The following is a 22,133-nucleotide window of genomic DNA, read 5'->3' on the forward strand; positions in this document are numbered from 1 at the left end:
GGGGATAAAAACAGCTTGTACACCCATCGTCTGATAACCGAGAGGCTTTAAAATATCGCTGGAATCTCTGGTTACCTTGGCTGAATAGTGATGGCAGGAGAGACACAAGAAAGAATATGCTGATTTCGAAGATAATGAAGTAATGAACACCTCATTTGCAAATATTTGATCCGCGTTAGTGCAAAGATAGAAGTATAATCCATTGCAAAATTACCAGCCTGTCTGTTGAGAATTGCTCTGCATGGCAGACAGTCCTGGGTCCACCATTAGCTGAGTGGAATGAGCACTAATCCTGCCTCCAGCTACTTCACTGCCAAGGAAGGAGAAGAAAATTATTATCATGCGTCAACCTCTTCCTGCCGTGTAGTTACCAATGCATTGGCACGTAAGGGCAGATCCCCGGCTTTAGGAGACTTGCGATAAAGATTTTATACAAACTGTGCAGTGTGGGATAACAGACAATTAAGGAGTTGCTTTGCATGACTGTGCAACCTGAACTGAGCCAAAAAATGTTCCGTGATTGAATACGCAATTAGTTTTCATGTCTTTATTTCCTCTTTTAACATTTCCACATAAATACTATTTATAATAAGTAATAAATTTGTACTTCTGCTACAAAATAAGCACACAGAGTTTGTGAAATTGTAGAAACTTGTATGTTGTAAGCACAAAGTGTAGAGAGAGGGTGTATAAAAGACCCTTTCATTTCAGTTGTATTAGAACCATAGGAAACCACACAGTAGTAAACTTTTAATGCTGATGATAGGTTATAGTCTTTATGGCCCTAATCAGCTAACTAGGCTGTAGCAAAAATCACCTATAGACACTGGACAATTAAACCCTTACTTCCCTTTAGAGAAGAGAGAAACATGCTTGAACTCCTAGGAAATCTGAGCAAGTTACTCAGCGTTACATCAAGTTAATTTAGATATTGATATGCAAGTGCCAATCAATCTAATAATGCATTTAATCGATTGTAGGCAGTTCTATTTTGAAATTGATAAGGAAGAGAGCATCTCATTGTAAGGATGCATGGTCATAACTATAATACAGCAATTTTCAGTCCTCATTCCAAGCAGAGTGTTGTGCAGGTTATGGTCTGATTTAACCAGTAATCCATCATGCAAGTCCTCTTTCTAGATCTCAGGAAAAAGTAGGTCACTACGTTTTTTGTGGTAGTACAAAATTCAAGTGCTGTGAAGAGAAATTAAATGCAAACTAACTAGACTGGGAAATATTTGTAGAGTTTTGAAAGGAAGGGAAGCTGCTCTATACACAGTCAGATGTGCATTACATAGAAGAAAATAGCTAGGTGAATATTTCTTTTCACTTTTAATCTTCATTTGACATGACTGTGGACAGAGTCCACATTATATTCACATCAGTAGCACCTTAAGACATTGTGATGACTTATTGCAGTGAGACCCATATGAATCAATATTGACTGGCCACTTACTTTAAGGCTTCTTAATTGAGAGTAATACGATGGCACAGCTTCCAGGCAAATCCACAGTGCCTTGATTTATGAGCGCGGCTGGGGGAAAGGGGTAAGGATAAGGTGTAACAGTTATCTTTATTTTGCAATTGAGATTTTTCTCATGTAAGGTTAAATTAAGAGTGTGAAAAGAGGAACTGAGTGAGTGCAATAAATAAACTAAAAGGACTGTTTTGTCAATATCTAGGCTGTTTGAGAGGACTTTTGGCTTCTTACCAGGGTACCTAACTGTCTCGTCGCGTATCGGGGTCATCCTGGAGCATCCAGCATGAAGCTGTCTAATGTTAATGATAAAAGAAAATTATTTCCCTGTAACTGTGGGGTTGGAGTGAGCATAAGTTGCATCACTGTTTTGTCATTGTTGGTCTTTTGTGTTTCTGCTGAATGTAGTTAGTTCCACAAACATCGAATTGTAGCTATTTATTTACAATATCTCCATTTGGGGAAATCCACCAAGCTAATTTGAAGTGTATTTTTTCCTAGGAGTCTACATAATCCACTCCTTATTTTTACCTACCTCTTGATGCTTAGGGAGCAGTCATTTATTTTTTTATCAGGTTGGTTTAGGCAACAAGTTGTACTGTTATCTGACAGCCTTGTGTATTGTGTATGTTTGTTTGACCGGAGCCATGTGCAAGTTGCAGAGCAGAGAATCCAACCCACTGTGTCACTAACGAAACCCTGGGGCTTTGCAACTCCATATATTTCTGTTTCTCAATGGCCAGTGAAGAGGAACAGTAAGGGAAATCTCACAGAATGAATGCCATAAGGAATTGTTTCTTATCTGCTCATATTTACACAAAAATATATATAGAGAATTATGCCTTTAAAAGTTCAAGCCTTTGAATGGAGGTTTGTGCTTAGCAGGCATAAGTCAAGAAGTCACTTGCAACAGAACTGGGTTTGTTTTTTATCATCACCTGCAATATCCTGAATCTCTGCTAGCTATTGCAAACAGTTTGGTGAGCAAGCAGATGAGATGTCAGAGGACAAAGTATCACTCTTTAAGGGGAAAGTCTTGGAGATCGTTAAGATAAAGGCAAGACATAGTACAGAAAAGCGTGATTTAGGCAGTGAATTGACTATTTTTTTTTTAATATAACATTTCTCCAAAAGCAAGAAACAAACCTTAGAAAATATTTTTTTTTACATCTGATGCTAGAAGAAACCAAATTTTTTTCATCTCCTTATTGTACTAAATGATAATTTGTGTTTTCTGAATATTATAAATAAAGCCAGACAACTCCGTAGTTTCTGGAGAATTTTACTGATAATCTTTTAATTGAAGTAATGATCTTGGCTGAAATCTTCCACTCCATTCTGTTTTTTTTGTTCAGGTGTATTAATTTCTAAAGACTGGCAGGCATCAGTTCTCCATATTCAAAAGACTGAATTTTTGAAGGTTTTGAAGGTTAGAAGCTACCAAACTTGCTGCTTAAAGTATTTTGTCTTGGAGTTTTGTCAGGAGTCTGAAAAATTATGCTGTTTCTTGAGTCATCTGTAAGGGACATTAAGTTCTCCCAACAAACATGTATTTGTAAAGAGTTCTTGGGAATGAAAAATGTATTTTAGTGAGCACAGAGAGTATTCTTCACAAAACTCTTCGGATCGCTTGCTTGTTCATTCTTACCCTTCAATCATTTTCTTCATCATGTTTATGGCATCAGTGTTGTGATTGTTTGAGGGACGGTGTCTCTGACTTTACATTTCAGGAAAGACCATGGTACAGTTGACTTACGAGAAAATTGTTCATGCCCTTGACGTGAAGCTGTATTGTGCTGCTTCTAGAAAAGCGTCAGTGTTCATTTGTCAAAGGCTTCCATTCCCTTTCTTAAAATCTGCACCGGGTTACATCCAGTCTGTCACTCCACCAACTGCAGAGCAAACACAGGGCAGGGAACAGCTCTTTCCCGTCTCTTTCTGGTCCTGGCCATGCTAATGCACAATGGTATTAATTCTTTCTCTGGGATTGCTTTAGTGACTATGACAATAGAAATGTGATGTTTATTCACGTACATGAAGATAGAGGAAGAGTAATTGTGACACAAACCTTCAAAGATTAGTATATGTTACTCTCTGCCGCTCTGTGTTAGTGCTGGAAGAGTGTGTGTCCATGCTCTAGCAAACATTTGCATGGCGATTTAACTGGGCAGAAGCCCCCAGACTTTTGTGTGGGCGAGAACATTGCTGTCTTGTGATCTAGCCTTAACACAGACAACGCTAATAAATTGCAGTACTTACTGGGATGTTTCCCTGTCCTGTTAAAAAAGAAGATTATATAAAGTAATATTTCTCTCCACTGCCATCTAGTGAAGTTACTACACTGTGTAAAGGCTTTGATACTCTCAGTTGAGCATTATAATAGCTAACTGTATCTTAGTAGCACACAGGACTTTGTGCAGAAAATAGAGTTCGAATGCAGAGTAGCTAATATTCATCCTTAGGGTAACAGCAAATAGTACAAAATAAATGACGTATAATAAATTTAATCATAGAATTCTAACAACGGTAATGATGATAGAGATACTCAAAAGGATTTACGCATGTTACTCAGAAGAGCAGGAGTGACTGGCAACACCTAGATTAAAAACACAAAGTTTTAAATAAGGCAGGGACCAAATCTCTGCAGGCTGGTGGAATGGTTTAACTTCAGGCTTTTTTTGCAGAAAGTACACAGGTTTCCTAGGGATGAAACCAATACAAGTTAAAAAATAAAAACATGTAACTCTTGTGGCAAATGTATGGTTTCTGTTTTGCGAACCATCCTAAAAGACTCTAAGCTTTAGATTAAGTTATTGTCTGTTTTTACTGAAGGCTTCCAGAACCTTACAGAAAGCTTATTCTCACATAGCATATCCCCTCACTAAGGTCTGAAAGAGACCTCGGAGGTCATTTGGGCATTGCCCTGCCCCAAAGCAAGCTCATAATCAAGAAACTATTACTCCCTTTTTCATTTTCACATATTTTTCAGAGTGTCGTCATGCAGCCCCTCAGTTTTCTCTTAGCTTGAGCAGCTGTAGTTCACTCCATCCTTTCAAATACATCTCTGATCATTCCTGATCCGCCTCTTTTTGTGTCTCATTTATTGGTCTGCACCTTCTACTTCAAGTCCGTATCTTCAAGTCCACAGAGTGATGCTCACCACAGTCCTCACCGAAATTCTTTGGCCTAGAACTTGAATGACGCTTTTTAAAAACAAGGTTTTGAGATTTTCAATAATCCCCAGGTAGTGTTGGGCAAAACACACCATGGGTGTGCTGTGGGTGGTTTTACTGCTTCCACTGCCAGGATGGGCACCTAACCGGGTTATACTGTGAGCACTTTACACCTCTCCATTTCTGTTCAGCTCAATGAGATTGATTTTGTTTAAAGATCCTTGACTATTTTTGTAACATACAAGTAGGTCAACCCATCTTTTCCTGATAGTGGAAATAGCTAAAATAGGACATACAGCTCTGAAATCAAATCTCTCTTCATGTATCATTTAGTGAGCAAAATCTCTCTCTTAATACTCTTGTGAAAGTCATCTTAAAATCAGAAGCTGTTCCCAACACAAGAGACTAAAATTAATTTAAGTTGAAAAAAGACATATTATTAACATGATTTACAAGAAGGAAAAATCAAGACAACTGAAAACCACATCCCTTTGGTGGCCGAAATCTGTATTTCCATTGCCATAGCTGAGTGGTTTCTCTGCACTCAGATTCCTTTACCGCCTTTCCCTTCCATTTCACAGGCACGATGGAAAAGCACTAATTCATACAAGGCTAATCTGTACACTTCCCTATGTAGCTTTACTAGCGGTGTGGTGATTTGTTTATCTGTTTTTCAGTTTTGTTCTACCAAACTTATTTTCCGCAAAATCTACTAGGCAACATTTACCGGCAACTTTGTGTGTATCCTTCAGCCCTAACTGGTTAAATATTACCTTAAAACAGAAATGAAAGATGAGTTTATATTTTAACTTGGGGTTAACTGCTGAAGTCTACGCTTCCAGGCAGGAACCGTACGTGTACAGACTTGCTGTATTTTCTAAAGTTGTGGAAAGGAAGTGAAACAAACTGGTCATCTGGCAAATAAAAGACAAGTGCAGGGTGGAATAAGTTTCTGGTTATTATTTATTTTGGAGGAAGCTCTTTTTTGAAGTCTTCCATTGAATCGTGTCATAAAGTGTAATTTATAGAACAAAATTTCTTAACTTTGTTTGCTGAAATGTTTGGGAAATTCAGGAGACTTTCAAAAATCTGATGCTTGTAGTTCTGAATGAGCTTGCTATATTCAGTAATTGGAGCCATATTTAAAGAAAAGAAAAATGCTTTCTTTAGTTTACTGAAGAAAGGCTAAATAGGATTGAGTTGTAGCCACTACTCCCCTGAGCCAAGCTAAGTGACTGAGAGAGGAGTTGTTTTACCTGTCTCTTGAGACAATGAATAACTGTCTTCTAAATAAGCTTCAATCACACAGTTTGCCCAGGCACATTTACAGTATGCCAGGGTAGCCAGACAATGACCATGTTGCTAATTGCAAGTAAGCAGACAGTTTGGTTCATTGGCAACTTCAGTACTGATCTTTTGCTGAATAACATTTAATTTCCAGCCAAATTGCATTTAAGCTTCTTTGTTCAAGGAGTTCCCTTCCTGAGTTAGAAGCAATGACATTTGAACGCTTAACTGCGTATTGCCGTACTACTTACACTTCATTTTTATTGGAAAAATACAGCTCTGAGTAGAAAACTTCAACCAGTGCATTATCTTTATTTACGGTTTCATCCAAAGTGTTGCAAGTGAATGGCATATAGAGAACCCACAATGTGGTTCCTAAGCAGCCCTATTATCAATAAACAACTAAGAAAGTACATTATATACTTAAAGGTATCAAGTGCATCAGGAGGAAGAAAGAAATTGAATTACTATGGTATTGCATGGTTCACATTGTATTCTCAACCAGGATTTTAATTCCTTGTTTTGAAGTTGCCAAGTAAGGTTTTAATATTAAAAAGTTCTCTTTTGTTCTTTTCCATGATTGTTTATGTTGGACCTCACGTACGCCAAGCTCTTTTTTATTTCCCCAAAACCCATCAGTGCTTGTGGACATTCCTACAGCTGATAAAGCAATGTAAATTGCCTTTATGTCTCAGGCTAAAAAGCAGTATGGCAGATTAAATGGCATGCCCCCTTTTGAAAAGTAACAAGAAAGAAAAACTCCATGAGTGCAAAGCCATTTGTTCTTCACTTCGAGTAAGCTTCTTGATGGATAGGTAGCTATAGAAGAAGGATGAATACAGGGCATTTTATCGAGACACAGGGAAGTTCAAGATTGATTACATACCCTAGTTTTGCATACCGCTGCTTCTACGCGTACTATTAAATCCAGACTGGAGAACAAAGGTAAAATACTGTAGGATGTGCCGAATACGGCTTTGCACCGACTTCTAATGCTGTCTTCTTTTCACTGCATTATTGTTTTTAATACCATACTGTAAACATGTTCTGTTGAAAAGATGAATCAAGCTGATCAGGTATATGAATATTCAGCTACGCAGAATTACTGCAGTTGGATTTTATAATGCAGTACTACAGTTTCTCACCCTGCCAGTAAGTTGAACACTGTTCTATTTCCACAAGAAAAAGAAGTAATAAAAAATGGGACATCAAGAATAATCTTTAAATAGTTTCCAGTGAAAAATATACGGATTTTACTTCAGCTCCCAGTAACATATAGTAGCTGCAGAAATGGCTTGTTTTCAGTCAAATTTTTCTAATCATGTATCAAAACAGGTTTCTGTTGTTTGTTGGTTTTGGTTTTTTTTTTTCTTAGAAGTCATCCTGACAGTTACATCCTCTCTTCCTGCTTTCCAGTAGAGTAGTAATTGTATTCTACCTTGTACTTACGGTCTCCATTACATGTAAAAATGGATGCATATTAAAAAAAACGTAGGGAGAAGGGAGAAAGACGTAAGTTACAAACTTTGAAGGTGATCCTGTCACATAAGAACAGTGTCAGACCCAAGATCCACCTCACCCAAAACCCTGTATCCTAAATACTTAGGAATACTTAGGAAGCGTGTAAGTATACACAAGTCAGTAGTGATATTTCCCCTGAATTCTTTCCTGGCATCTGTTGCTACATCGCTTAGGATCTTCCTGAGCCAGACGTGGTGCAGGCTTGATCCAACTCTTGATGAATTTTTCTTCCGTGAAGTTTCCTACTCCCTCTCTGAATCCAAGGAAACTTCTGACATTCTGGTCCTGACTCTGCAACAACCTCTGTACACCTGACTTCAGTGGGTTGCAATCCGGAGCCATTTTGAGGGTCCTGACCCTACTGAAGTTGACAGACTTCCCCTGACCAGGACTCCATGCTTGCTTCCATGTGCACAGATTGTATCTGGCGTACAGGCTGTCAGGGAGCCTGGTTCTTCTGAAGGAATAGCATAAAAGTAAAGACTTCTAGGGAAACTTATTGGCAGTCTGTCTGTCTTAGACTCTCTTGGTGGACTTAAAAGTAACGTCACAACGATCGCTTCGTATTTGTAGAGAAAAGCAGAACTTATCGGCAATATATTATTGTGCAAATGTATTTACAGTTTGTATTTTCTTTCCATTTATTGAAAGAGTAAGATGATTAAGTAAAACTTTTTTAAAAAACAAATGAGTATTTTTTCCAGGAAGAAGGCATAGAGATATTGCTAATAAGAGCAGATTCCTTTGATGTGAGGCCTCACGCTGCATAAACTTCATGGACCCATCATTAGTTCTTGTCATCTCTTAGGGTCTTTTGGCTTGGGGCCAAACAACTGATATAGTAGAGAGCTTCCAGCTAAAATAACAGCCTCTGCATCTTTATCTTCCCATCCATCAGATTGTTGGTGGAAGGTAGGGCTAATTTGTCACTCTACCCACTTGGAAAAGTTTGATAAATGGCTTAATTAGACTTTTTTTTTTTTTTTTAAGAAATCATATTTCTTGAGAACTAGAGGTTGGGAAAACAATGGCTAAGGATTGAATTAGAAAAGGAAAATATTTTTTCTTTGCTAAAGATCAGAGGAAACATGACCATTATGCAAGCACAAGGAGAAGTGGAAAGAGTACAGTTGGTTGGAAGGAGTTTCCAGGAAAAAAAACCCAAACCACCCTAACACACAAGTGTTCTGTGAGCCGTGCAGTTACCTAAAGACTGCAGACAGACTGTATCTCTATAGAAACATCAACCTGCAGAGTGCCATTTTAAATATGCTGCCCCCCAAATCAGAGTGCACTTAAGCCTTTGTGTTTAGACCTCTAAAATAGATAACAAGGCACCATTTTACCTAAAAGAACATCTAAATATATAATTAACTACCTCTGTTTAATGCTTTTAAATCTTCCAGCGTGTCATCTATACTGAAGGGAACCGTGCTTTCCAGGAGGCTCCTGAGGTTAGTGCCTACGCCAGTGAAAGCGAGGACTTTGCTTCAAATCTTTCTTTAGTTTTGAGACAAAAGGGGGCTGGTCCAAGGCCACGTGCAGTTCTTCTCTTGGAGGGTCAAGGACTGAGCAAGTCCAGATCACAGTTCTTGAATGTTCCTGCTCAGAACATGCTGAAGGTAAAAGGATATTTGCATTTTCTCCTTTTTGTGAGGTCATTTCATGGCTTATGAATCAAAAACCTATGTGGATTAAAATCAATGGTTTTGATGCTTTTTGAACTCTCAGCCAGAAAAAAGGAAGAGAGAAGCCGAGTAAAGTTCTTCTCTCGACTGTTGTTTCAACCACCAAGTCTGGATAATTATCCCTCCACTTTGCATGCATAATTATGACATATATGCACATGTATTCACACATGTGGATGTGTCTGTGACAGCTGGCAAATCTTAAGTTAGATATGTCTGGACTTCATATTTCTAATCATCTTTTTATGTAACCATTCCACTTGGGTCACTGAGGATATATATTTATCCTTTCTCTGGTCTGACATAAATTAACAAGGCAACAGACAAACTGCATTCCCCTTTTTTTGATAAACTGTCCAGAAATCAGATGTAATTCAGAAATAATTTTAAAACTGTTTAACCTCTAGGCAGAAACTTATTTTAGTAAGGAAAAGACAAATATTTTTCAATTAAAAAGATTTAGAATCCCTTTCTCTGTAGTACACTAATCTGAAATGACACTGAGGGGTAATAGGCCCGGTATTAGTGCTTCCCCAAGGAAATGTCTTATCTTTTGCACTAAATTAACTGTGTCTTTCTCACACATCCTAAAGCTGTCAGTTTGGGCATTCTGTGTAAGGAAACTTCTGATTTAAAGTTTCTGAGAAGAAAGGCAAAACAAATGTGTTTAAACAGTAGTGACCTCTTACGTCCCAGTCTCCACAACCCTTTCTGAAGTGGATAGCCATTAACATTAAATCATTAACACTCCTGGAAAGGTCACGGGGACAGGTTGTGGGAGTAGCCTCCGTGTGGTCAAATCCTGGAGGCATTACATGTGTAAAGGCATAGCGGCAAATGCCAGGATAAAACAACGATGAATTGGGATAACATAGAGGTCTCTGTAAGGGCACCATTAATGAGAGTTTTGCTGGCCAGCCTCCAGGCAACCAGTACAGTTACAACCAGAAATGATTGCAGGTTACTGATCTCTCCTGACTCCTTGGTGGCCTCTCCGAGGCCAAATAATTGCAATGTAAACGCTACATTGGAAGTGTTCTCCATCTCTGCAAGCCAAGGGCACCAAAATGGGACCTTGGTGACCCAGTGCCAACAAGTGTTCTTGCTTGCCAAGAAGTCTTGCTCTTGAAATGGCAATGAGTGGTGGAGCTGCACCATCCCACCTTGCAAGCTATGCCAGGAGCATGAGCTCTTGAAATGTGGGTGCAGACACCTCGCAACTGCTTGATATGGAGTTTGGTACCTTCCCTGCGCCAGTTTGCAATCTATGAGATGTATAATAAGTCATCAGCAGCTGCCTGGGCTACTCTTGCTTGCTCTTCATTGCTGCTTTCACCTGGGACTGTGGCAGGAGGGCTATGCTGACTTCCAGCTCAGCAGATGTTGTTTGCAGAGCCAATTTTGCAAAAAATGCCTCGTGCTATTCTGCATCACCCTGCTGTTGACATCAGTTGCAAAGTGCCCTGTATTAGTGTTTGCAGATAAGAGCTTTAAGTTGGGGCTTGTTGTAACTATGGGACATCTTTAATATAAGAGGGAAAAATTATGTAAAAAAGCATCTCGTGACCATTTGATATTCCTGGCTATAGTTTTATTTCTTTGTGCAATCTTTTTATTATCTTCTGTTAGAAAATCAAGACCGGTACCCTGCAAACGTTTTCCACTTCGGGGAGCTATGTGGATGCACCCTGACTCGCATGAGCAGCGTAATGGTCATCGCTGGACCAGGTGTTACAGGTGAAGCTATTCATGCGCAGGTTTACAGGATCTGGTCCCAAGATAGTAACTGCCCATATCACTAGTGAACTGAAGATAAATGGTACTTGCAGCTTTAGATCATCACTAGGAAATCTGATTTATCTAATTGCAGAATCTAAAAGTTCAACAGAGTGGCTACACATTGGGACATGAAAAGTGCATTTACAAGATTATTTTTGCATTGAAGGGAAAAGAAATCAAGCGTTTTCTTCTGTATAAAGAAATGTCTTAGACATGAGGGAAAAAAGGAATATGTCAATTTCTGTGTTGTTGATTTGCTATTTTAAAGTAAGTGAATATATGCAATATGTTTTACTATATTTTAAAAATAAGAACTGTCAGAAAGAAAACTTACTAAGTCTAGAGTAATTCTTTTTGATTTAGAGCCAGTTGTGGATATTAATATTTTAAATTAATTCAGTATGTTTTGAATTGCTCTGCCACTTAGTTTACTTGGAAACTAAAACCATTTGTAACAAACCAGCTAGACTGGTTTTAAGTCAAACCAGTGTATAAGAACATGTAAAACTAATGGTGCACTTCAGATCTTTAAAAAAGAAACTTCTGGACTATATAAATGACAATTAGTTCAATTTATGTCCATTAGAAACCAAACCTAAAACTCTACAGGTACTTTGAAAAGAAAAATAATTCTCAACACTCTCACTTTATGATTTGCAATAAAAAAAAATTCACTCAATTTAAAGGAAACTTAAGGGTCAGAGGATGAGATTTCTACAGATATTGAGCATCCAGGAGAACTGGCAAGAGTAGATTGGAACTAACTTAAAGTTTTGCAGCCAAGTCTTTTGTAAATCCAGACATATCTACAGTTTTTAGCCTGCCTAAATGTATTATGATATGGCACAGAAGCAAACATATTCCATATTAGTAAATCAGTGGTACAGGATGGAGAGTAGAGCTAATGGAAGCCCTGATCATGAAGTGGACACACAGACTGGTAGAAAGCTTTAGGCATTTCCAATATCACAGCTTTGCTGTGTTGTAGGATTAGAAATGATCAGTAGCTGGAAGCAGTCTTTGATGTCTCATATGAACATGCAGTTGTTAGTCTAATATGACCATGACACCTAACCTTCACATGGTCAGTGATCTTGCAAGGTGTTGGTTCATTTAATGATTAGATGGTTCTCAAGCATTTAGGGAGATGAACTTGGTTTCTTCAAGTTTTCAGGTATACTTTTTTTTTTTTCCCCAGTAGTTTAGTACACATAGAATAATCTCAGATATTTTTTCAGATATTCTGAGGCAAAGAAGGCATTAAGTACCTCAGCCTTTTCCTCATCCCTTGTCACTGTGTTCCCTCCCCTGTCTGCTAGGGGCTGGAGATTCTCCTTAGCTCTCCTTTTGCTGCTAATGTATTTGAAGAAGTATTTTTTGTTGTCTTTTACAGCAGCAGCCAGATTGAGCTCTAGCTCAGCTTTGGCCCTTCTAATTTTCTCCCTGCACAACCTCACTACACCTTTGTAGTCCTCTTGACTTGCCTGCCCCTTCTTCCTTCTTATTTAGAGCCTGAGCTGAAACCCGTACTCCTAAGCTCTTCATAAAATGCTTGGAAAATAGACTTTTCAGTAAGGGTTTTCAAAATTATGCCTTCATTTGTATCCAGTTGAAAAGTTTAGACTGAACAGAGGACAAACAGAAGCAAAGGGCCAGATTTATTGAAGCATAAAAAACTGCACAAGTGGATCCCAGGTGAAGTTCAGTCATGAGTAGAGACTTCAGGATTTGGTCATAGTGATGACCTGCAGATTGCTTAGCTATAGACCAAGTTCACTTCTGGAAAGAGTAGGTGGAATCTGTCACAGTAACGACCCCTTCCCTGAAATGAGGAGAATTGCCAACCTTCCACCCTCTTATGGCACAATAATCTTTGAATAGCAGTTTTAGTTGTGGGGAGCTGTAGTGCTGGGATTTGTCAGATAAATGGGAATTTTGTTTAAGTAAACGTGTATCATTAATGGGTTGATCATTTGGGTGATAGCTGTTTTCAGAGGGGAGGAAAATAACACAATTAGGAAAGTGCCTCATTGTATCTCTATGGAGTTTGATAGCAACAGATCTTCTAGTTCCTCTGGTCTCGTATACCCACTGAGATCATCTCTGCCTGAAGTTTTAGTCCATTACATATTACTATGAATTAAATTAACTACATTTTCTTTTTAGGATAGATTCTGGTTGCTCCTGGACTCACTAAGAAGGTAAAAGGGAAACACAGGGATGACTGGATATAAAACCAAGAGCAAGGACATAAAGCATAAAGCAAAAGGACATAAAGCATAAAGGATATGTATGTACTCAAAATGGTTTGTATATGTTTGCTTTGATCTTTAAATGTAAATGTAATGCATATCGCAAGTTAATAATTGCTTACCAGAACCAGATTTGCCTTTCACTGTAGCATCGAACTTGGGGTAATGATAGCAGCGTGAAAAATAGCTTCTAAGTTGTTAATGCTTTGGACGCTTTTGGCTTTTCTTTGCCTGTAGAACCAGAAATGAATGTATTATCCTTTCAAATTGCTTTGATAAATCTCATTCCCTTTAGGATTAAACATTCCTGAACACTTTTATGCCTCACTGAGCTCTTTCAAACAAACATAAATTAATTCTTTAGCTCAAAATTTATACTCATGAGACCTAACTCGCCTTGCCTATACTATTATTCTAGTCATGTTCATTTGTGCAAAGTGACCATAATGTTACTCTTCTGATGTCTTACATACCTGCTTTGTGCACTTAAGAGACATACAGAGATAATGCGTGGCACTGAGCAGTGAGAAACAAGACTCAAGAGTCTGATTCTGCAGTGTCCTACAGAGGCAAGTTGGATGGTTAGATGTCAAACATCAGTTTTAGATGCAAAGCCAGGACACTTTTGTGCTTTATGTGAGTGCAAATGCAGGCTTAACCACTAGGTACTAGCTACTCCGTGATTTAGCTAGTATCTCCACTGAATTCAGGTTAAGCTGAACACACACATAGACAAGGGTTCGCGCCTCATAAATACTCATACACAAATATTTGCAAAATGGTTACTGGCACAACATGACTTAGCTCTCTTGAAATAACTGAGCCACCTCGTTTATACCACTAATTTTTGTTCACTGTGCTGTAAACTCCTGGAAGCTGACCCTGTTTGCAAGAATGTGATATAGAAAACAGAAATTTTGTTTTTTTTCTGCAGGAAAGGTACCCCACTGAAAATAATATCAAACTTAAAACACTACAAATCTCTACCAGAGTGCTGAAGTTCCACACAGTCAAGTTTTCATTGGGTTTTATGGACATGCTAGGTACCACTCGACTTTGCTGGTGTGCGTGTTCATTTATATTCATGTGGACAGTGCCGATCTGGTTAGAAACAATAGCATGTGCTGCTTGTCATGCACGCACACTGCGAGTGGCCGCTACCATCCCAGCATGTGCTGGGAATCCTCTCGTCTAACTGGTTTGCTCGCTGGCAACCTCCAGGCAGGGGCTCCAGAGGCGGAGAAGCATACGGTGAGGAGCCAAGCGGGACGACGTCTGCTGCCCGCCCTGGCACCGCTCTGTGGGGCAGCTTCTGGTCAAGGTGCTTGTGGACAGCTGGGTTGTCCAGGCTGCCTTTGGAGGGGACCCGACAAAGCTGAGCCCTCCCTGTACGTCTTCATTGCGCACTAACTAGTCCTCCTGTGAGCTGATCCAAACCAATGACGGGCGGCCGGTGAATTTGGTGTGGGAGAAGGCGGTTTTACAAGGCAACATGGGCACAGCTGATCAGGTTTTGGATGGCTCCCCAGTGGTGACTTCCATTTCTAGCTCCTTGGAAGGATATCTTAACCAGCCACAATCATTTTGGTTGTCTGGCCCTCAATCTTGGCAAAACAATTTTCTAAGGTGGTTGAGGTCAAAAAATAAGAATTTTGTGAACAGTTCAGGTTTTATGAGAGTTTGTTGTGAGATGGCTTATCTGAAGCCATTCTCCATTTTTGCTGTTTGCTTTTCTAACAGCCTACTATATAAAACCTGAATATTTACACAAGGAACATTCCAATAAACAGTTCGTGTATACTGTTCAATATTCGTATAGTAGCTTAGAGGAGGTAAGTAGCTGACAAAGTACATGAAAGTAATATAGACTTGATAGAAGGTGAATTTTTGTCCCAGCAAGTCTTGTAAAGAAATTAGTGCTCAGGAAGAAGGAAGGAATGATCCATCCCAGCTCACACAGAGCCTGAAGCACCTATACATTAGTTTAATAATTCATCTTTTCATGTTTAATCTTAAGTTACACATCCTAGTGATGTAGCAGTACTTGAAGTAGTGAGATGGCACACCAGATAATATGGAAAAAAAAAATCAAGTGCACAAGAAGAAAAACACAATTTGTGCTTCGGATTATGACTATTTTAGAATTAATGGGACTTTAAAAAAGGCTATCTGCTTTTTCCTTCATGTGTGTGGTACATCATATAACCTGACTACGAATTCTCTGGTTCAGGAACAAGGCTTTATGTATGCTATAGTACAGTTCCGAAGTACCGAGGTGTAACAGACAAAAACAATCTACAGTGAGATACATCTAATTTGTCTTTTTGCATTTGACCTGATGTTTGGCCGCTAAACAGTCATCCTGTAATTGGACTTAGAAAATGACACTCTCATTTCCTTTAGTGACAGGGCAACTGCTAAAGGAAGTCTCTGCCATACTCAGTTTAATTTAGATGATCATCCAAAAGCACAGATGTTTCTTCAAATCTCCTCTAGAAAAGGAGGTGGGACTCTTCCAGTCACACTGCTGTGGCACTTCCAGTACTCTGGACAGGGCAGGATCCGTGCAAAAATGCTCTCCCTTGCACTAAAGTGTTGCTACACTGTTGGTATTAACTCAGCTCCAGTAAGGAAGGAAAAAATGGGGGAAAATCTTTTAAAGTAGCCTGCAAAATATATTTTTTCCAAGTGGCTTGATTTTGTGATTAAAATGTAAAGTTTACATTATCTGCTATTCTGTTCAAATTGATATATGCATTTCTAACTCGCATGTTGTATTTTTGCATATTATGGATCTAGTTAAATCTGGAAGCAGACAAATGTAACTCCAAATGAAATTAGACAAAGGCGACCCATAATATTAAACTTTAGTGCTTTCATATACCGGCTTCCTACTAGATTTCATGTAGTAAGTTTAGAATTTGCCAGTGCCGGTGACATTATGTTCATACTTAAAGAGTTATTTCCTGCCATTGGTGCATTTTTACTAGTTATAAATTCAATCATATTCCTATTACATCTATTATCAATTGAATGCATTATATATTAAAAATTGACCTCCTAAACCTTTCCAGATAAAACCCAACCAAACAAAACAAGCTAATAGCAAGTAAATGTGATTTCAGTAGCAGTGGTTTTATGGCAATTTAATTCTGTTGATTTCAGAATTATACCTTTGGTATCATTGTCCTTTAAAAAAAAAAGAAAAAAGGCGCTATAAGGAATTGGTATCGTTGCCATGAAGAAATGTTCCACTGCCAGAAAAGCTCTCTTTTTCACTAACTAATTCAGGCATCTCTAAAAGGAACAAAATGGTTATATTTTTAGGAACACAAAGGTTCCCCAGAACTTCGGAAAATGATGGACCACTGTGAGTACCCTGGGAGTTTCTGTACATAAGCAAAGGATTTCTGCCATTCTTCCCCAAAATTGATATTTACTTTTAGTGTGTATATTATCCTTCATTTTTCTACAATATTTGCACATCCCTCTTGAATGTTTCTCAAGGCTGTAAAACAGTTAACATTCAAAAATGACTTTTGCATTGCACATACAAACTGACTGCAGAGAAGGCACTGTGGTTGTAAATTAGAGGCATTTAATCTAATATCTATTCTAATATTTAATCTTAGAGGAGAGACTAATTTAAACAAAATACTAACCACGTTTTAAAAGTTCAGCAAAAGCAAAGCTGAGTTAAGAACAAACAAGCTGTGAAAGCTCCATATCTAAAATGGTTTAAGTGTGCTTTAAGAAACTTTGGCCCACTGCCAACATACATCCACCCCCGTATTATAACTGTATTTTGGGGGGAGGGGGGGGAATCACCATTTGGGAGCTATATTTCCTCAGGTAACATTGGTAAAGCACATAAAATCCCTCCTGTTTAAGCCAATGTAAGCTTGTGAAATCTGTACGCTTCTATGAAGCATTTATAAAAACGTGATGGTGTTGGACTCTGCCTGCAAAGGCCTTTCTGTAGTGAATGCCAGAAGTAGTACCATGTACAGGATATATTTTTAATATTGACGAAAATGGAAAAAACAAGCTCAGCCAAATTTGTGCTCCAGGCTTGGACTGTGAACACTGACAAACTCTCTCAGCTATGTCCAGCTGCAGAGGACAGGGAGTTCACGAAGTGCACAGTCTATCAATGGCTCCTGTGTGCCTCTTACTGCCCTCGTATCTGAACATCCCACAGTCATCTTCCTAAGCCATCTTCCTTCTGTGTGGCAAGGAGTGATAAAATGTCAGTTTAACAGAGAAAACTGAGTTTCAAATATACCAGCGCTTTCCTCCCCGGTGGTGGAGGAGGCACCACCAAGGAGCGAGCGATTCCACCCACAGCCCAGTTATCTCTTTCTTCTCCTCTCTCTCCCCATTGAAAGTAGAGGGAGATGGGATGGTAGGTTAAACCAGGTGCCTCTCTTTTATATGGTTCAATTAGGAAAAATGAATCTACCTTAACTGACTTCCCCAGCAACACCCATAATGGCTAGCTGGGGCAGTGACTAACTAATCCATCTGCTGGTATCCTGATTACAGATATCATAATGGTGGTTTTTGTCTTGGTGTATGAGTAGGGAAGAAAAAGCCAAAGAAAATTAAGTTTGTTTGACCCAAACCAGAGGGTTTTTGTGTTTGGTTGGTTGGTTTTTTTAACCTGTTAAAAAATCGACATGTTCTGATTGTCCTGGAATATTACTCTCAACCAAAGTCTAACTTTTGAACATTGTAAGTTGTTTAGCTCTATCTTCTAATTGTTTAATTTAGTTCAGTTCCAGCTTGCAAATAACTTCCTCTCTAGAGTTGTTTTCTTTATGAATTATATAAGCAAAAAGAAATCCTTCAGCCCTGAATTTAAACAGCCTCCCTCGGTACTGCTTCTCTTAGGGGCATTGGCACCATTCGTGCAAGAGAAGTAATGAATACTTATATGATCTTGACTTTAGAACTGGCAATATCTCACACTGATAAAGTGCCTTGAGAAAACAATAGGATAGGCTGGCACACGTACCATAACATACTAAATTAATATAGCCAGGATAAATACCTAAAACTGCCACTATGTATTACATTAATGTATCAGCAGTGAATGACTGCAATTCCCACCTCCTTGAATTTCAGGAAAGAACTTCCATTTTCCTGAAGGGCCTCTCTTTTAATACGGGGGGCAACTGAGATTGATAAATAAGCAAGCAAAACCACAAGCCAAATGGTGCCAGGCTCTAGTCTGAATCTGCTGTATGTGATCTCAAACAGCCAGCAGGCAATTACTGTTCACAACAGCAAAGCATCTCCAGGGTGCTAGGTCTGCTGTGATGATTTATCAATCAGCTCTATGTTGAAAAATTCATCACTGTAACTGAAATTCATATTTTGTTCTGCTTCCCTGAAATGCAAGGTCAGCCCTTAACGTGGGGATAGCAGCACCCCTGCCCACCAGAACTTCACAAATCTCGCTAAAATCTTTCTTTGCCGTTTTGTCTTAATAATAACATGCGCTAAGCACATAATACAAGGAAGGTTACTTCTGTCATGCAACAAAGTCAATAAAAAAACTTCGTACAAAATTCTTGCAGCATGTAACAAGTTTCCATTCATATAAATACATATATATTTCTTCTTGTTCTTTACAAATGCTGAAACATGTAGCATGGTAACGTGCACGGACTACTCGTGCATGTGAGCAGCAGCCCTCCACAGGGATTTGGCTGATGATCCCCAACAGCACAGACACGGGGGAGTGGCAAGTTGGGCTGAGCATGAAAAGGGCTGTGCTGGAGAAAGGAACAAGGCCTGTTATGAGGAAATGGCCATGTTCACTAACATATCACAACTGAATACTTTGACCTTGTTAGTATTATCTTAATGATGAATACCCCACTCCTCTTTTGTACAACCTTGTGCTCTTAAACCCACACTGTATTACGTACATGCATACATATATAACTGCTACAAGATTTTATGCTGAGATTCCAAGTTTTACAGCTATACAGGACAAAAGCCTAGTCTGCATATTGCAAAGTCCACGTGGAGTTTGTTTGAGGATGCTGTGATCAATAGAAAACGGAGAGGTTTTGTCATTAAGACAAAATTAAATCTTTACTATCTTTTTCACAGAATGAACTTTCCTGTTACTGCTGAAATTACTAGCTGGGCTGCCAGGCACACAGCCACCGAGGAAGAGAAATTCCTTAGGTCTCTGCTGGTGCTTCGTGTATATCTGGCCTCACAGACAGAATGGAGTCTGGCCTGCAAAGTTATCATTATAATGTCAATATAAATATAATTACATTTTCTCCAGCAATGGAATTAGTGCCACTAGGAAACAAAATCATTTTAGGTTTCTCCTGCTGCGTTTGTATGAGCTTGGGGTCTAACTGGCAACCAGGGAGATTTGGCCTTTGTGCTCAAATAATGTAATGCTATGCTTTCCATTTCGAGACGAAATTACTGCTAGTGGGATTTATGCCATAGGAAAAGAATTTTTGTTGCTAAATCTTTTGGTTGTTCAGGCTGCTTTGTCTCACCACATAAAGATAGTTAACTTACATGACTTCGCATACATAGATATACAGCTAGAGATATGCGTATATATATACTTGTGTGTGTGTGTTGGTTTGGGATGTCTTTTTAGGGAAGTTAGCGTGAAAGACGTTATGATGATGTGAACCGTTATGATGAGTGCAATTTTTATGGGAAAGATGATGAGCCTCCTGGTACCTGTTCCCTGTATCCCTGGGCACACTCATTTTCGAAGACTCTGGAGGTGGACGAGGGATCTCAGCTGACAGCTCACCAATTTTTACCTGCTCTGACATAACCTTCTAGACCTCTCGGAATACAAACTGCGCCGTCTCCACTGGGAGCACTCAGTAGTAAGCCCTAGGATGCTGGTCCCGATGTCTCCTTACTGGGGACCCACACAGGGTGTGCTAAAGATTTCCTGGCAGGCCATGTGTCCACATTTTTCCTGGTGAAAGCAAGGACTAGGGATAGGAAAGGGGAAGGGCTTGGTTAACCATAGACTTGTATTCTCCGTTTTAGTGTACAAATCAATTAGGAAATAAATGAATTGCTGCAGATTCCTGGAGCATTTCTTGTGCGTCAGGAGATTTGCTTTTCCCTTAGTATCACAGAAAATATGGTATTAGCTTAGAGTGATGGTGAAGAGCTAATTCTCCCTATTTAAAATTGTACCTCCTATGCCAATATTGCAGTGGACTAAACCGTTCTCAAGAATGTTCTCAGATGAGATAAAATCAACAAACCAAAGCCCGTTTTTGTTACACATAGCTATAAGCCTTTGTCAAAAACGTCTGGAATTATACTACATGGTAAGTATTTCAGCTGCTGCTTCAGCATTGTCCAACTGCAGTGATTTAGAGCAAAGCCTTGCCTGCATTTTGATGAAAGCAGGGGAAAAATTGTGCTCAGTCTTGCCTGGCCAGCTGGATTCTAAGTGCAAATCATGCCCATGTACTGCCCTTATTCAGTGATAAGGGTACAAATAGGGTGAGGGTAGGTTGGGATTTTAGTTCACATCAGAAGTGCACTTCTGATTTTCTCTCACTTACTGTGCTTTGTCTTGCACCGCAGGTCAGAGCATATGAACCAGACTTTTGGGTGAAACCAACATCAGAACGGTACTCCAGGAGGACAATTCCTGTGCTCCAGCCAGTCGGCAAATGGGACCAGACCGAAAAACGTAACCATGCATACAATATGGACGTGGGGTCCTCATTACCAACTGTAGATCTGTTCCTGTTTGGCTCCTTAGCTTTCTAATGTAGATAGAGCCATCTGAGGCCCAGAATCCATCAGCAGGTAAAAAATTATTAGTACATTACAGACTATTGTTTTTACTACTAAATTTGTTTCAAATGAGCACCGGAAACCCTAAAATAGTATAATGCTCATCCCAAATGAATTATTCTCATGATTTAAACTCAAGGCTTTCAAGTCCCTAGCACAGGTTTTTTTCCTCCTCAGCCACAGAAGCAATGCTGCTTTTGAGACTCTCTGCTAGCGTATGCACGCTAAAAAAAATAATCTCTTTTCCACTATGACTTACATGCCAAATGTGCTTATTTAATCCTAGGTAGAATGAATCTGGGCTTTAATTACTTTTATACTAATTACGTGCTTTTAATCTATGGTTTAGTGATTTATTAGTTACAGCTGCAGCGAGCAAAATACACATAGGCTAGGGGAAACGCATCCCTTTGTAGATGGCCGCTGTAGGTCCTTTTTAAATCCTACCAAGCCTTATAAGTTAAGGCCTAAGTAGTTTATAGGCTTTGAACAAATGAGCACATTTCGGTCTTTAAGGACATCACTGCCATCTCCCTATTAGGTACATAGCGCTCCCATTGTTACTCTGACCACTTCAGATGTTTAAAAAAAAAAAACACCCTTGCGTGTAAAGCCCAAAAAACTTGTCACAGAAAATTTAGGATCACATCTTTTCAGACAAGATTTTGTTCAAATATTCTGCATTGGTTTTAATTTTCCTCTTGTTTTTCTGTCCTTGCTACGAAATTGCAAGTGGGTCAGATTCCTAAAGTCAGAATAGGATAAATTAATTCACAAACTTTCTAGGTATCTGGATTTAAAGTTTTAGTCAGACCGATTTCTAGTATGCAAAAATCGTACACTTGTATCGCTCTTCCCTTCTGAACATCTGAAAACGACAGCATTAAAGAATTAGTCCCCCGAGCATTATTATCCACTTCCAACTGATGGGGTACAAAGAGGCTTGATGACTTCTTCAATACACTGTGGTAAAGCTGGGAAAGGAACCCAGATGTCCTGGTTCCTCATCCTGTCCCTGAACCACAAACCACACGTCCTTGCCTTATTAGCGACAATCACAGCACATGAAAACAGACTATTTATATCTAAATATTTCATCTGTTCTCACTCATTATTCCCTAACTCACCAATGTAATTA

The 22,133-nt window shown here is 39.1% G+C and overlaps 1 protein-coding gene across 1 annotated transcript in view; it reads left to right on the top strand.

Moving 5' to 3' along the window:
* LOC142408754 (uncharacterized) overlaps positions 1-13,183 on the top strand; it is a 55,799-nt gene extending 42,616 nt beyond the window's left edge. Inside the window, exons 7-8 of the mRNA XM_075499313.1 lie at positions 8,865-8,912; positions 13,092-13,183. Of these exons, the coding sequence (XP_075355428.1) occupies positions 8,865-8,912; positions 13,092-13,122 (79 nt within the window). The 3' untranslated portion in view covers positions 13,123-13,183. The remainder of the gene's footprint in view (positions 1-8,864; positions 8,913-13,091) is intronic.
* The last annotated feature ends 8,950 nt before the right edge of the window (positions 13,184-22,133 follow it).

Source organism: Mycteria americana, chromosome 4, assembly GCF_035582795.1.
Source record: "Mycteria americana isolate JAX WOST 10 ecotype Jacksonville Zoo and Gardens chromosome 4, USCA_MyAme_1.0, whole genome shotgun sequence".
Classification (NCBI taxonomy): domain Eukaryota; kingdom Metazoa; phylum Chordata; class Aves; order Ciconiiformes; family Ciconiidae; genus Mycteria; species Mycteria americana.